Genomic DNA, 14,762 nt, shown 5'->3' on the forward strand with positions numbered 1-14,762 from the left:
AGAGGTACATGTTGCTAGTAGGGGAGGAGGGGAGGATTGATCCAGAATCTCATATAATGTGACTTAGGATTTGATTTCTTTCCTTTTCTTCTATTTTTTTCTTTGGAAGTCCCATTTCTAGATAATTACATTTTAAGCTTATCTGAAATGAAAGGGTTTTTTTTTTTTTCTAGTTTGAGATAGAACCTAATTTCAATTTTTTATTTTTATTTTTTTATATTAGTTTCCAGTATATAGTACAACGGTTAGACATTTATATAGTTTATGAAGTGATCTTCCCAATTACTCTGGCACTCCTCTGGTTCTACACACAGCCATTACATTACCGTTGACTACATTCCCTATGCTGTACCCTACATCCCCGTGACTATTTGTAACTAATTTGTATTTCTTTGTCCCCTCCTTTTTCATCCCTCCCTGCAATACTCCTCCCCTCTGGCAATCACAGTTTGCCCTCCGTTTTTGTCTGTTTTTGTTTAGTTTGTTTGTTCCTTAGCTTCTGCATATAAGTTAAATCGTATGTTATTTTTCTTTCTCTGACTTATTTCTCTGACTCAGCATTACCCTCTTGGTCCATCCATGCTGTTGCAAATGCTAAGATTTCATTTTTTTTTTTTTTTTAATGGCTGATGGAAAACACTCTGGAGGTGCCTCAAAATATTAAAAATAGAACTACCATTTGACCTAGCCATAGCACTTCTGGGTATTTACCCAAAGAAAACCGAAACACTAGTTTGTAAAGATCTATGCACCCCTGTTCACTGTGGCACTGTTCACAATAGCTAAGATACAAAAGTGACCTAAGTGCCCAACAATAAGCAACTGAATAAAGAAGTTATGGTACATATATACAATGAAATATTTCTTTCAATTTCTTATTGTCATTTTCTTGGTGTTGATTCCATCTTGGACAAACTCATTCTCCCAACTTCATCATCCTAAATTGGCTTTGAGGAGTTCTGAGAGTTTCATAAATCCTCATTTATGAAAGAGCAAAGAGAATCTACGTCAATATATTCAGAAAATAATGCCTATAAAAGTCACTCTGACTGGACCAGCTTAGGTAACTGCGCCAATTGCAAACTATTCATTATGAACAAAGATGGCACATTCAACTGGTTCTGCTAATCAGGGCCCTCCTCTGGGGCAGGTGAGATCCATTCCCTCAAAATCACAAAGGTGAGAATGAAAGGAGGGGGTAGGTTTGGAAAAAAAATTCAGGCTACTGCTCGAAGAAGAAAGAGAAATGGATGCTGGGCAGCATTCATCACAGGTACTGCCAGAGTCCATTTCCTATTTACTCATTTAGAAAGAAATTTAAAGCTTTAAGCAAACTCAAGACTTCAGGTACTTTCTGCATGTTACCTAACACATTTTTAGAAAAGAAACATAAAGGTTAAATCATTTCACAGTATTTTATTTACGTAAGCAATTTAAAATCACTAAAAGATCTTGCTATGAAAGTGGTAATACACCTTTTATCTGGAGGATTTTATATTCGGTAGTGTCAACATTGAAAAGAAAATCCTTTCTGATGCCTTTTTAGTGTGGTGTCTAACTACAACATGACTTTCTAAAATGCAGGCCACAAAAGCACATATCAAAATGCAATAGCCTTGTTTTCACAAAGCATGGCACCCATCACTGTCTTGGATCACATTCTACCATATGTTCGTTCTCTGGTGCCTAGTTCCAGCAACTTTGTTTGTTTGTTTGTTTTGGGCCTGTTTCTTCACGCATTCTCCCTACAATCACTCTGGTTTTCCCTTTGCCAATCCCTCCTACTTCCACCCCTTCCTAGACTCCCAGCACTGATTCAAGCTAATGTTCTTTATCTTTCCTTTATCTGCTGAAATCTAAGAAAGAGTCTATAGTTGAAATGAATACTCACTTAGCTGCTTACAATCTGTCTTCAGCCTCTATAATTTGAATATACCTAAAGTTATCAGTGGCATTAATCTTCATCCTACTGAAATATTTATATGGTTGATAACCCCGTCTGAGTTTGTTCCTCTTATCTGATTGGTCTTCCTCTGTCACTTCTAAGATGTAGCCATTATCTCTCAGTTCCATTAATTACTCTCACTTCTCCTGTATCCAACAAATAAAACCCAAAGAGGTTTAGTAAAGCTCTAAGAGTTCTTATGTTCTGGTGCCAATCTTTCTGATTTGTCTTTCGTTTCTTCATTATCTCATTTTCAACTCACTGCTCAACACATGTCACCTATGCTTTCTTTCTCTCATGATTCCCTTTGAAACATCTTCCTTCAAGGTCCAGCTTAAATGTTTTCTCCTCCATGCACCCTGCTCTAGTTCTCCCTAAGCTATAAACTACTTCCAACTTCATTAACCAGGTCCATACTACCACCAGCTATGAACTAGATATGATTAATTTGGGGGTACAAAGGCATTCGAATCATGGCATGACCTCCAAAACTCCAAAATCAACTGCAGCTTATTTTTCCATATAGGGACTAATACAAGGATTTCATATGAATTCTAGTATAATCCAGAGTATGAAAAAAAATATAACACATTTAATTTATAAAGCATTCCTATGGATGTTACAAGAAATTATAGTAAATTAAGTACTTATCATTTCACCTTTATTTTTAAAACTGCCATATTCAAAATACAAAAAATAGACTTATTTTCAAAGAACCATTTAAATATGGCTTTGAAAACCACAATGTTTTATTTACAACATAGATGGTAGTGCAATAGCATTCATAGATGTTTATGATAAAAATATTGGTATTATTCTGGTATCGCTTTGCGGCAGGCCTCTGTATTTATAGAAATTTACAATGACTCATAAAAGTAAAACCACTAATAGCTATTAGTGTAATTTGTATTTAAACCTGAATTTGAGTAACCAATGTAGATCAGTCATTTATTTGAGATTCACATATCCGAAAACTGAAGCAGGAACTATATCATTTCCATAGTTTGTCAACGAACACATCCCAGTCATTCCAGTATCTGTATAAGGTGATCTAATTACAGCTCCAGAAAGTGATTTATAGCCAGATATAATAAGGGCTGACACAGCTGGATCCTAGTTGAGATTTTATAAATTTAAGACACTAGGTACCCATGCCAAAAAATAATGGAATCCAGGTCTACATTTTAAATTATGAGAGCCTCTGGAAATAAAATTAGTAATGAAATGAAAACGAATATCCACTACTTCTCAAATTAAGAGAAGGACATAACTTCTTAAATTTTTCTAGTCAGTGTATTCCACCTGAATTAAAACTAAAGCACATTTATAGTGAGGTTTTTTCTCACCAAAATTTCCCAATTCTAAAATGGTCTGGATTTGGGCAACATGTTTTCCAGCAAATCCTTAAAGTTTAATTTGCCCTTGAAACAGTGATGACATTCTTATAAGAAGCCATTTTCTTGATATTGCACAGAGGTCGATTTTAAAGCTAATCCAGGCACATGAGTTCAGAAAAAAGAGCACGTTCACCAACTTCACTTAGCAAATGCTGCAAATCCACTTCTACCTGAACAACAAAATGGAGAAATCTGGGACACTCCCCAGTTGATGTCTGTTTTACTGTTGTGTTGATGGCAGCCACTTCAGGCAGAGGTCCCATAAATATGGGGAAGGCAAAAAGCAGAAAAACATTAAGATTTAGCAGTTCTTTGAATTCTAATGGTTATAGACCTATTTTGATTATGAACCATGTTGCTGTGTAGTACTCTTCTGAGTTTTACATTTCAGACACAAGGAGCATGTTGTTGCCTTGGGCAGACATATTAGAATTGTCTTTTTTTTAGCTTACTTTTCCTTTTCTCTAAGGTCGAGTAAAAAATGTGAGACATTTTCATATACCACAAAGGTAATACAGCAGGCTGGAGTCACTCTGATCAAATTGGGGGCAATTCCTTTGTAAAATCCACCGATGCCTTCTTTCCTTTAGAGGGAAAAATAGATAGGTGCTTAATTTCCTAAATAGCTAGCCTAAAGATACAAAAGTTTAACTGACATAGGGCATGGAGCCAGCAGTCAAACCTCCCTGTGATTTAAGTCCGTATTTTCAATGTCCTGAAGTAATATTGTTTATGAGCCACTTGTAGGGGCTTACATTTCTTTTGTGAGATGACTGAGGAAGGGACACCTCAAAAGTGAACTGAAAACGCTTTAATGTTAACCACCTTTCAAATGCCTTTAAATGTATGAACATGCAGTAATATTAACTGATCTAACGTAGGCATTAAAAATCTTATAAATGTTAGATAACACTAAATGCTAATAGCACTCGGTACGATAAAACTGTATTTCCTTAATGTCTAGAAGAGAAACATGGCCTTGGAACTTGTCACTTAGGTTCTTGATATTTACTAAATTGAATTAAAGTGAAGATTCTAAATATTTTGCTTTGGCCTTTTAAAATTAAAGATAAATATCAGAATGTCTACCTATAACAGTTTAACTATTTCCATGCTGAAGAACAAGCATTTCTTCCACACATGGAGACTGGTATAATAAGTCCTCATCTTATATTGTCGATAGGTTCTGCAACTTCAAGCGAAATAGGTATAACAAAACCAATTTTACCGCAGACTATCTGATATAAACAAGAGTTAAGTTCCTATGGCATCTCATCAGTGTTATAAGGAGATGTTATTCAAGGATCCACTGTATTTGCAAAAGTTATAGTGCCAGTATCAGGTGTGAAGACTTCTTAATTGTATTAAACTAGGTCTTTTATGACTTACAAGGCTATTCAAATGTTATAGAACACCTGCATTTTGTTTTATTAATTTGTCAAAGCATTTTCACAGATCTCATTTGATTTTTATAACGATCTTGTCGACCTAGATAGATAATTTTACAAATGAAGAAATCAAGCCTTAGAGAGATTAAGTCCGTGTAGTAAATGGGAAATGGGAAAGCAGGGGCCATCAACTATGTTTTCACCACTGCACACTGGCCTTTGCTATAAAATTAATGTTGACTATACAGGTGAAGATTTGCGAGGTACCTCCTAAGAACCATTCTGACATACCCACCTCCAGGTCCTTGTGATTACATCCAATACACCCTCATAAGACATGTGTTGATCCTGAAGACGAGCTCTCACAACTTGATACGGGTACGTTGCTGCTACAGCAAATATTTTGGATAGTGCTGCAACAGATATATATTCTGCTGTGCTCTAAAACGACAAAATAAAACAAATTTTTCTTTAGACAGGATTTCTTGAAAAATATAGCAGTATAATTTATATAGGAAAACAAACATTTAAATGAATTTGTAAGTGAAAAATACTATTTCCCCTCTTAACAGAAGCTCTGAGCAATTAAGGGGTTCTATTTTTAACATTTGTGTGTCAAAATATAAAATACTTAATTATAAATTAAATTACTTGCAGAGTCAATACTCAACATCATAGCAATACCACCAAAGTAAACATGACAAAATTTCCATCTATTATATACTCATAAAGTAAATGATACACATTTTTCTCAAGAATCATCTTACCAGTTGGGCTTCTGGTAATCTACTGATATGCTGGTTGTATTTCACCTTCAGTAATTCATATGCCATAAACTGAAGGGCACCATGTGATGTTCCAAACAGCCCAGGAACAAATCCCTAAAAGAGAACAATTTTTTAAAAAAGCTAAACTAAGCAAATTTCCAAGGGACCACAGCTTCCAGAGAGGGGAGTAAAGGAACAGGTGACCTCAATGTATGACTTAGTGAAGTGGTTACTTGACAAAGCTTTACCCAGTCTTTCTCACACCCACCAGTGTCATACTGATACATCTTAAAAACGGGGATAAAGAGCTTAAAATACATTTCCAATACTATAAACTAGATTTCGGTTTTCATTCAATGGTTTCTTGCCTAAGCTTAGCTTCTTTTTAGGTAGGACTATAAGCCACTCAAGACAATAGAACCAAGGAAAATTACAGTGGTCAGTTATTAAAAAGGTATTGACAATTCATTACCTTATATAATCCACGCACACCTTCATATTTATATATTTTCACAAGTGTATCAAACATTCCTTTATATTGCCGCTGTGAGGCATTAACAACACCATCATACTGTAACATGAGGCGAGTTTTTGCTACCCATAACGGGTTGGTAATGCAGAGGGTCATGGCTCCTGAAATCAGATTTAAATAAGATTACTCAGCATACAGGTACTTTTTCACTTATGACAATCCAAATTAAGAAAAGTCCATTTACATGAAGAATGGAGGGGTTTGCTCAGAGGCTGTACCTACAAAAGTAAGAGGGTCTCTGAGGCACAGTCTTAGGGCTAAAAGATAGACACAGTTTTTGGTGGTCTTAAAAAGTTCCTCATGTGGTTAGTAAATTAAAAAAAAAATGGAAATGTGAGACTTTTCGTTTAAAGTATGAGGATAGTGAAGACGTCCTGGCTCCTAAACATTATGACCTGGTGTAGAAAACAGAAAGAAGTCCCGGGAAGCAGACTCTGATGAGGAGATATTGATACTCGGAAGTAGTAGAACCCAGGGGGGTTGGAGATTAGGGGAAAAGGACCAAGAAATCAGCACCTCAATAATTTGTGTATGTGCACATATATATCCACCCCAACTTTACCACAATCTTGCGCAAATCCATATAAAGTAAGTACTACACCTCAAACATTAAAGAACTATGCAATGTAAGAATATTTTACACTCTTTACAGAAAGTGCCAATTTTGTAAAAAAAAGTTTATTTGCTGAGTTTTCTAAGTAGGCCTTCATTCAACAAATATGAGTCCTATGTGATTCAGGTCTCTGCTAGCAGCTAGGTATTCAAAAATGAATAAGACAGTTCTTGCCTTAAAAGACAATCAGTACACATTAAGAAACTAAGGTATGCGAAGTATCAAAGTATTAGTTTTAAAGACTTATGCGTCTTACTTTGTTTTTCCCTTCTGAATATTATACACATGAGACAATTAAGCAAGGCTACTAAATTGTATAACTTTAAAACTGAAATTACGCTTTAATTGAAAAAATGCTATACTGAATCATCTTAAACTACTAGATTTATAACTTTTCTAAATTTCCTTATCCTGTAATAAATAAAATTCTTGAAATCTATCCAGAGTAATCAAGAATACCTGCTTTCTAGGAAATTTCATGTGATCACTGATTAGTATAGTTAGATAAGCATATTTAAACTCTGATGTTCAAAGGAAAGAAAGGCAAATAAAATAAAAAACAAAAGTGAAAATCAAGTTGCAAGTGGATGTTTTATATTTCACACACTGTCTTACCAGCTTCGGCAGCTGAGACAAGGTATTCCGTTGCCTCTAACTGTTCAGCTCTTCCTTCTGTCTTATATGATTTGATGGCATTGTAACTAAAAGAATAAACCACGAGCAATTTAATAAATATTTTACATGGTATTATAAAGCAGTAAAGTCTGTTTAAAGTGGTGTGTAACTTAATAGTGCACCAAAAGTAAAAATCAATGCATAATGTAGACATAAAATGAGACCTTTTCAAAAACAGATTTGCTGGAATGGTTTACTGTATGATTATATTACCCCTCCCCCCCAAATATATATGGCTAGCAATACATATGTAGAATATTTTAATCATACTCATCAATTAAAAAAAAAACAACAGACTAGGAGAACTGGGAGTGGGGAGGGTACAGTGGCAGTGCTGTGATTGGACAGACAAGGCAAAAGAGACTAAAAAAAGACACCTAACAAATATGTGTTGGCAAATATGATAAAAAGATAAACACTCAGTGGATCCTACCTAACAGACTAACAAAGACCATAGGCAGCACACAAATAATCGTAATAAAAGATAGCATAGACCGTATCGTAAGAGTTAGAAACTGTAACTTAGAACACAGAAAGCTTTGTGTAGGAAATGGCACTGGCTGAATATGGAGAGACAAATACAGTTTCAATAGGGACACAGATGAGCATGAACAAAAATTATAAAAGGGTGGATGGGAAGACAGGGAAACCGGAACCACCTTTGAGTGGCAGATTTTATAGTTAGGCTTTATCTGGCAGAAAACAGAGAGCCATTAAAAGGTTCCTGAGCAGAGGAATCAACTCTGTCTGTTTTCCCTAACTCCAATTTCTACTTTTCTCTTGAAAGAAGACTTCAGCTAAATAAATCTTTCCAAGCTTTACCAATGCCATTCTAACATGAAACGAGTACACTGTTTTATTATAAAAAATTTCCAACACATAAACCTTACGTAGCTTGTCCTTAGAATCTCTTTTTGGAGAACCTATGCAATTCTGAATTTCACAATAGTATAAATTTTATACACAGTTTCATTCTTTTAAGTATGACTTAGGATTTAAAAAAAAAGACATTTAAACAATACTAAGGCTGAATTTTATTTTGCTTTGACTTAAAAAATATTTCAAGATTAGTTTGGATTCTGCCATAAAATTGAGATAAAGCAAAAATATGACATATAAAAGTGAAAAAGACAAATACATCAGGTACTGATGTCTTCCTAAAAATGCCATCTATTAAAACAAAGAAAGTCCTTCCCATTCACGGATTCAGTTTCGAATATCAGAGGCATGCTTAAAGCAGCACACACTTAGTGGAGTGATGCTTTGTTCTTACATTTGTACACTCAATAGGTGGACTGTGCCTGCTACAGGCACTTTCTGTGGCTTCTTCAGTAAGCATGCAGTAGCAGTTATTTCAAATGGTGATGATACTTGACAGGTCAAGCACAAAAGAAATGAATGAGCAGGTCAAATAAGAGGTAAGAAAGGCCATGCCTCATACTCTTTCAACCGTGTACTGGCTTTTGCTTTCTGTTCCCAGTAGGGATTTTCCTGTGGTACATGTGCTTACAAAAACTCCAAGATTTGTCCTCTGCTTTTCCAACTTCATTATGAATCAAATGTATTCTGGGAAGCAATTTTCCTGAATTAATATCACAGAAATGGCTTTTGTAAAAGTGTTTCTCCATTTCATCCCTTTACCTTCTTTCTATTAAGAATTTTCTTCTAAACCAAATGTTTCTGGTAATAAGCTAACAGAGAATGAAAGTAATAAGCCACTTTGCTCTTTCTGGCCCCTCCTAGTCAGAGAAACTGTTAAATGACTCATCTTGCTCATCAACTGAGAGAGAGAGATATATAATCACTAAAACCAAAATTCCTTTTATTTAATACAGTAAAAATCTCTCAGATTTACTCACAAGAAAAAGTAGAGGCCCCAGGATAAACCTGCACCCCACACATTTGGGGTTACTCCTTGGTAAAGTCCCCGTAGTCCATCAAGCTTCCAAATAGTAGTCAAACAATGCAAAATTCCTTTGTATTTTGGTCTCAGTTCCAATCCATCACTCACTGCAGTAAAAGATATACAAAGTTAGGTAAGAGCAAAGTTCTACCTCTGAATCACATATAAACACCACACAAGCAATCACATAAAGGAGATAAATTCAGAAAAAAAATCTTTTTGGGTAAAGAAAATTATTTTCCAGGATAATTTAATATTTTAAAATAAATACATTCATGAATTGATTAAAATTTTCATTGAGGGCATACTGAGCAATCAAATAATATTGCAGGAAGTGTCAGATTAGCTCTTAAATAATCAAAAAGCCTCTTAAGCAAATAGGTTTCAACATAAATTTTATTTCCATCATAGATATCCAAGATTAAGGATTCAAATGATGAAAAATATTACTCAAAAAATAAACTAGCCAGGAGCTTTAATTATAGTAAGAGTATTGTCAAGACCTGAGGAGTGGCAGGAAAGAAAATGGGTACAGTTAAATTTTTTTGGTAAATTCTTTCTACCCTTCCCACTAACACACACACATACACACACATGCACACACTAAAATCAACATAAGTAGAAAGTATTCTTCCCTTTTATTGTTTTCTTAGTCTCAAAAGTTCTAAATAAAATATAATAGTAAAACAAACACTAAGTTATATAGATTTTACATTTCTTAAATAAGAATTCAAATCTCTTTTGGAAGCTGAAGAGAAAATACTTGACTATGTAACTTCTATTTTGTGAAAGACTCCACAAACAAGAGATTGAGAAAAAATATTTATAGTATAGAGTTAATATAGCTAATATAAAAGCAGTATCTGCAAATCAAGTAGAAAATGCAGAAATGGCCCCAAAGAAAAATGGTCAAATTATATGCACTATCAATTCACATAAAAATACAAACAGCCAAGAAGCTTTGAAAGATAGTCAACCTCACTGATGAAATCTTATTTTTTGGAAGTTTATTTAATAACAAAAGAGGAAAGTTCACAATACACTCTTGAGTGAGAAGAAAAAGCATACAAAACTATAATTTTAATTCTGTGGCTAGTTGAAGAAAAAATGGTGTTCTAAATTAGGATAATGACAGTGTGAACTGACAGCGTGGACAGGCCCAGAAAAGATTTACAATATAGAATAAATAGGATTCCTTAACTGGTAAGAGGTGTGAAGGGAAGAACGCTGCCCTAGTTGGTATGTGAATTGTTTCTCTTTTTTTGCTACTATTAAAAGTTTGCTAGAGAATATTCTATGTAAGAATTTGTACAAACATTATATCCTTATAATTATTTAGAAGGGGAATTAATATGAGTCAAAAGGTATAAATTTAAGGTTACAAATACATAATGAAATTACCCTCCACCCCCTGAAAGTTAATACAAATTACAGTCCACTAGCCATATACAAGTGTGGCTACTTCAACATCCTCTTGCCACTACTTTACTGTGTATAATGGGGCCTGGCAAAGAAGAATCACTGTTTATCACTGCCAGGTATAAAGGGGGGAGTGAATTTCTTTCATCATTAACCTGACGAGGTTACATCATGAAATGAGATTAAAGTATACTCATTTTTGTCAAAAGACCTGGGTTTGATATCCGACTTCCCTAATTAGCTACATGGTCTTAATCTTTCTTGCTTCATTGGGATAAATATCGCCTACCCTACAGGTTGTTGTGAAGTTTATACAAGTTTAAAAGCAAGCAGCAAAGTGACTAGCTCTTAAGAATGTTTTGCTGTGTACTCTACAATCTTTCTGATGCTTCCCTGAAATTTTATGTATCTCATCTTCTGTATAAATTTCTAAGTACCTTTCCATCTTCCTTTTAATAGTAAGCTCATAACACAATTTCTCTCAAGGTAAAAAACAAAACAAACCTTAAAATACCATCATTATCTGTCATAGGAATGAACCAATGATTTAGAGTTTTGAGAAGCTATTTAATCCTTGAAGTAGAGTATTAAATATTTCAGTAATAGGCAACAATATTCTATACCCTATACTTTCTTAAAACTATAATCTATTTACCTTATCATAGTTAGGATCAAATCTTTAATTTTGAAAAATATATACACAGGTAATTATTTTATTTAAAAAATAAGAAAACTATCAACTACTTATTCCCAAAGAGAGAATGTAAACATCAGTAGGATTCAAACCATGACCCTTAGGTAAATATAATCTTCAAGGCAAAATAAGCACTCACATTACAAAGTAATAAACATTGTGATAAACATATAAAGTGCTACAATAATACAGAGGAAACACAATAAATGTTGTGTAGAGAAGGAACTGGGAAGGTGCAGCAGGGTGACAAAAAAAAAGTAAGAGAGAAGATGCTCAGATGGAGCCCTGAAGAGTGATTAGAAACTTGTGTAGTTGTGTTCAGGGAAAGGAAGGAAAGGTTTATCTCCAGACAAGTGGAACGGCTGGTGCAAATACATGGAAGCATCATAGCACCGGGCACTGTTAGGGAAGACACTGGGGAGCTGGTGTAGCCGAAGTGTACATCCAGCTGGTGGAGCAAAGAGATGGTAGGAAATTAGGCTAGAAAGAAGGGCAAGGCCCTGTTATGGACCAAATTGTGTCCGGTCCACACCGCACCCCCACCCCCACCACCCAACCACTACTACACCCTCCAAATTCATATGTTAAAGCCCCAGCCCTCAGTATGGCTGTATTTGGAGACAGGACATTTAATGAGATAATTAAAATTAAACGAGGTCATAGGGTGGGGCCCTAATTCAACAGGACTGGAAATAAATAAAGAGGAAGAAATACTTGAATACACACAGAGAAAAGGCCATGTGAGGGCACAGGAGAAAGCCAAGGAGAAAAGGACTCACGAGAAACTAACTCTACTAGCTCCTTAATCGTGGACTTCCAGCCTCCCAAACTATAAGAAAATAAATTTGTTGTTTAAGCTATACTGTCTGGGGTATTTCGTATGATAATCCTGGCAGACTAATACAGGCCTAATTGCAAAGGTTCTTGAAAATCACACAAGTGCCTATGATCTCGAAGTCTCATTCTAAAATTTGAGTCCAAGTGTGCCTACTTGTTTTAGAAAGGAAACCCTGGCAACCCAGGGAGAATGAATTTGAAGGTAGGAAACCTGGAAGCAAGAAAACAAATTAATAGACTTTGCAGTTAGCTGATGAAGAGGATAGAAGTCAAATTAAAATTGCTATATAAATAGAGTATTTTTGGCCTAAATAACTACAGCACTGATGCTAATGGTCAATCAACTATTCTGATTTCAGTTATCCATCTTCCCAAATTTTCCTCTTTTCCATCACCATTTTATAGCCACACTGTGAGCTTTATTATTACAAAGACCTGTTTTGACTCCTAGATCTTTAATTTTGTCTTTCCATCCAGTCTCAATCACCTTATCTGTTGTCTTGGCCCTACTGGTCTAATACTCTCTCCCTTTCCTCAGGCATGATATACTTACCACAAGCTCATTAACTTACCAGGCCAACCACACTATCCTCAATGATTATTTCAACTGTCATATTTTCTTCTCCCAGACAAAACATTGCAGAAGAGAGACACCAAGTCATACAGGCCTACACCTGCAGCTAAAGCCGAAATTCTTTTCTTCGTGTTCAAGCCACTATACACAAAGATTCTTAGAGCTAGTAGTACTGTGAGTAGTTAAGCGACAAGAGGGTTCCAGAATTAAACCAACTGGGTTCAAATCTCAGCTGTATTTTACAAACTTGTGCCTTGGGCAAATTAGTTAACTTCTATTATCCCCATCTGTAATAATGCAGATAGTAAATTCTCAAAGTTGTTCAGAGGAGTCAATAAGATAATGCACGTGAAGTACTTACCTTATTGCCTTGTTCCTAGTAAATGCTCAATAAATGCACTTGTCATTATTCATGCATGCATCATAAACTTCACAGAAATTACATGCCTTTGTGGGTTTCTGCCTAAGAATAATACTCCATAATTTCTACTAATTTTCCTTAATAGAATGGCTTCTTGCCTCCTGCCCCTCTGTCAAAATACTATTCTATGGAGAACCTTAAGATCTAATGAAATCTTTACAGATACAGATATATATATGGTCATCAATAATCTATAATTTTCTCGATAGTCTACCTCTACTCACATTTTGGTATTTGGATTTATTCCATTTTGTCCTTGGTTTTATGTTGTCTAGAATAATCTTTTCTATGACTAAGTCTCAAGCATACAATTAGACTATAAATTTCCTGAGGACAAGAACTTTCAGAAGCTTCAGTATCTCTTACTCATCCTGTAGCCTACAAATATTGAGAACAGTGTATCAAGTGAATAGGATATAATTAGTTTAACTCTTTAAAGTAAATCATTTCTGCAGATCTATATCAAGGCAGGAGTTGACATGTAATAAGAGAACTCAAACAACAGAAAATCGTTTCCAAATAAAGTTATCGAAGATTTTCCTTGAAATCATCTTTTCCAGAATTTAGTGTTGAGTTTAACTTCTGCAGTACTTTGTTAATTGTAATATACTTAATTTACTTAACTCAAGGCGCTTATCTAAAAAATAATAATAATAATAATACTATTTTGAGATCAGCTACGTTTCCTTTACAGGACCTTGTAACACACTATTAATGCCAAACAAACTTTCGAGAGAATTGTATTTCCAAACCTGCTGGGGATTAAATCGCCTTACCCCAAACACTCGCATCTTCCTCTCAGCGGTGCTGAAGAACACATGGCTACCCTAAGATTTCAAAGTGCTTTCAATGTGTTGAGACCTAAGAGCAAACAGGCTTTGAGGCCCACATTCTACACCAGTGAGGGCTTTTCTACCCCATCCTTTAGTCCTGGGGAACAGGGACTTCGGCGGCAAGATCCCTTTACCAGGCTCCTCTGCCTCAAATGTAGTTCCAAGTGAGGCCAGATGGAAAGCGCCTTCTTCAACGCCCTCCTCTTACTACGGAAGAAGCAGGGGAGACCAAGGCCTCTTTTTGAGCCTTTATCACCCAGTCCGGGGTGACAACAAAGAGGAGCCCAGGGTCTGAACGGGCTCTTACCCGCAAAGCGGATCTTGACAAGGTCCAGCGGGTGCAGCGCGAGGTTGGACAGGACCCCGCCGCTGACACCCGCCACCAGGTTCTCGTACCGGACGTGGCGGAATACCGCGCTCCATGCGGACGACCCGGGCACTGCCTGGCCCTGGCCAGTCATTGACTCGGCGCCCGCTGACACTACGACGCCAAGGGCGGCGGAGCTGGGACTAGATGCAGTGGCGGCCACCGTGGCCACGATCGCTGCCTCGCAGCAGGAACCGCGTGGCGCTAGCCCACTTCCGCGACCGGCGCACGGACTCGGATGCACGAAGCCAAGAGACACGCGTGCAGCAGGAGCATGACAGTGAGAAAGCCACACGTCACGCTAGCGGAGAGCGCGGAGGAGGTGGAGCGCTCGCCTCCGGCGAATCTCCGCTCGCCTCTCCCACAGCCGCCGCCGACTGAGGACGAAAGACGTAGA

At 36.3% G+C, this 14,762-nt stretch overlaps 1 protein-coding gene across 1 annotated transcript; it reads right to left on the bottom strand.

The window, feature by feature from the left end:
- Window positions 1-1,401: 1,401 nt before the first annotated feature.
- Window positions 1,402-14,732, bottom strand: SLC25A32 (solute carrier family 25 member 32). The gene is made up of 7 exons (XM_016147504.2): window positions 14,306-14,732; window positions 9,177-9,327; window positions 7,258-7,343; window positions 5,970-6,130; window positions 5,498-5,611; window positions 5,026-5,171; window positions 1,402-3,926 (listed from the first exon to the last, which is right to left on the bottom strand). Exons 1-7 carry the CDS (start codon window positions 14,457-14,459, stop codon window positions 3,791-3,793), a joined length of 948 nt encoding a protein of 315 aa, XP_016002990.1. The 5' UTR covers window positions 14,460-14,732; the 3' UTR covers window positions 1,402-3,790.
- Between the last annotated feature and the right edge of the window lie 30 nt (window positions 14,733-14,762).

The sequence above is a fragment of the Rousettus aegyptiacus genome, unplaced genomic scaffold (genome assembly GCF_014176215.1).
Source record: "Rousettus aegyptiacus isolate mRouAeg1 unplaced genomic scaffold, mRouAeg1.p scaffold_m13_p_15, whole genome shotgun sequence".
In the NCBI taxonomy this organism is placed as follows: domain Eukaryota; kingdom Metazoa; phylum Chordata; class Mammalia; order Chiroptera; family Pteropodidae; genus Rousettus; species Rousettus aegyptiacus.

What these genes read in the sequence shown, in the direction of transcription:
- SLC25A32 (XM_016147504.2), bottom strand. Translation starts at nt 14,459, where the DNA reads ATGACTGGCCAGGGCCAGGCAGTGCCCGGGTCGTCCGCATGGAGCGCG. An exon ending in TGTCAAGATCCGCTTTGCGG is followed by an intron (nt 9,328 to 14,305) that starts GTAAGAGCCCGT and finishes CTTTTACTGCAG; the next exon opens with TGAGTGATGGATTGGAACTG. An exon ending in GTGTGCGTGGATTATATAAG is followed by an intron (nt 5,612 to 5,969) that starts GTAATGAATTGT and finishes GTTCTCTTTTAG; the next exon opens with GGATTTGTTCCTGGGCTGTT.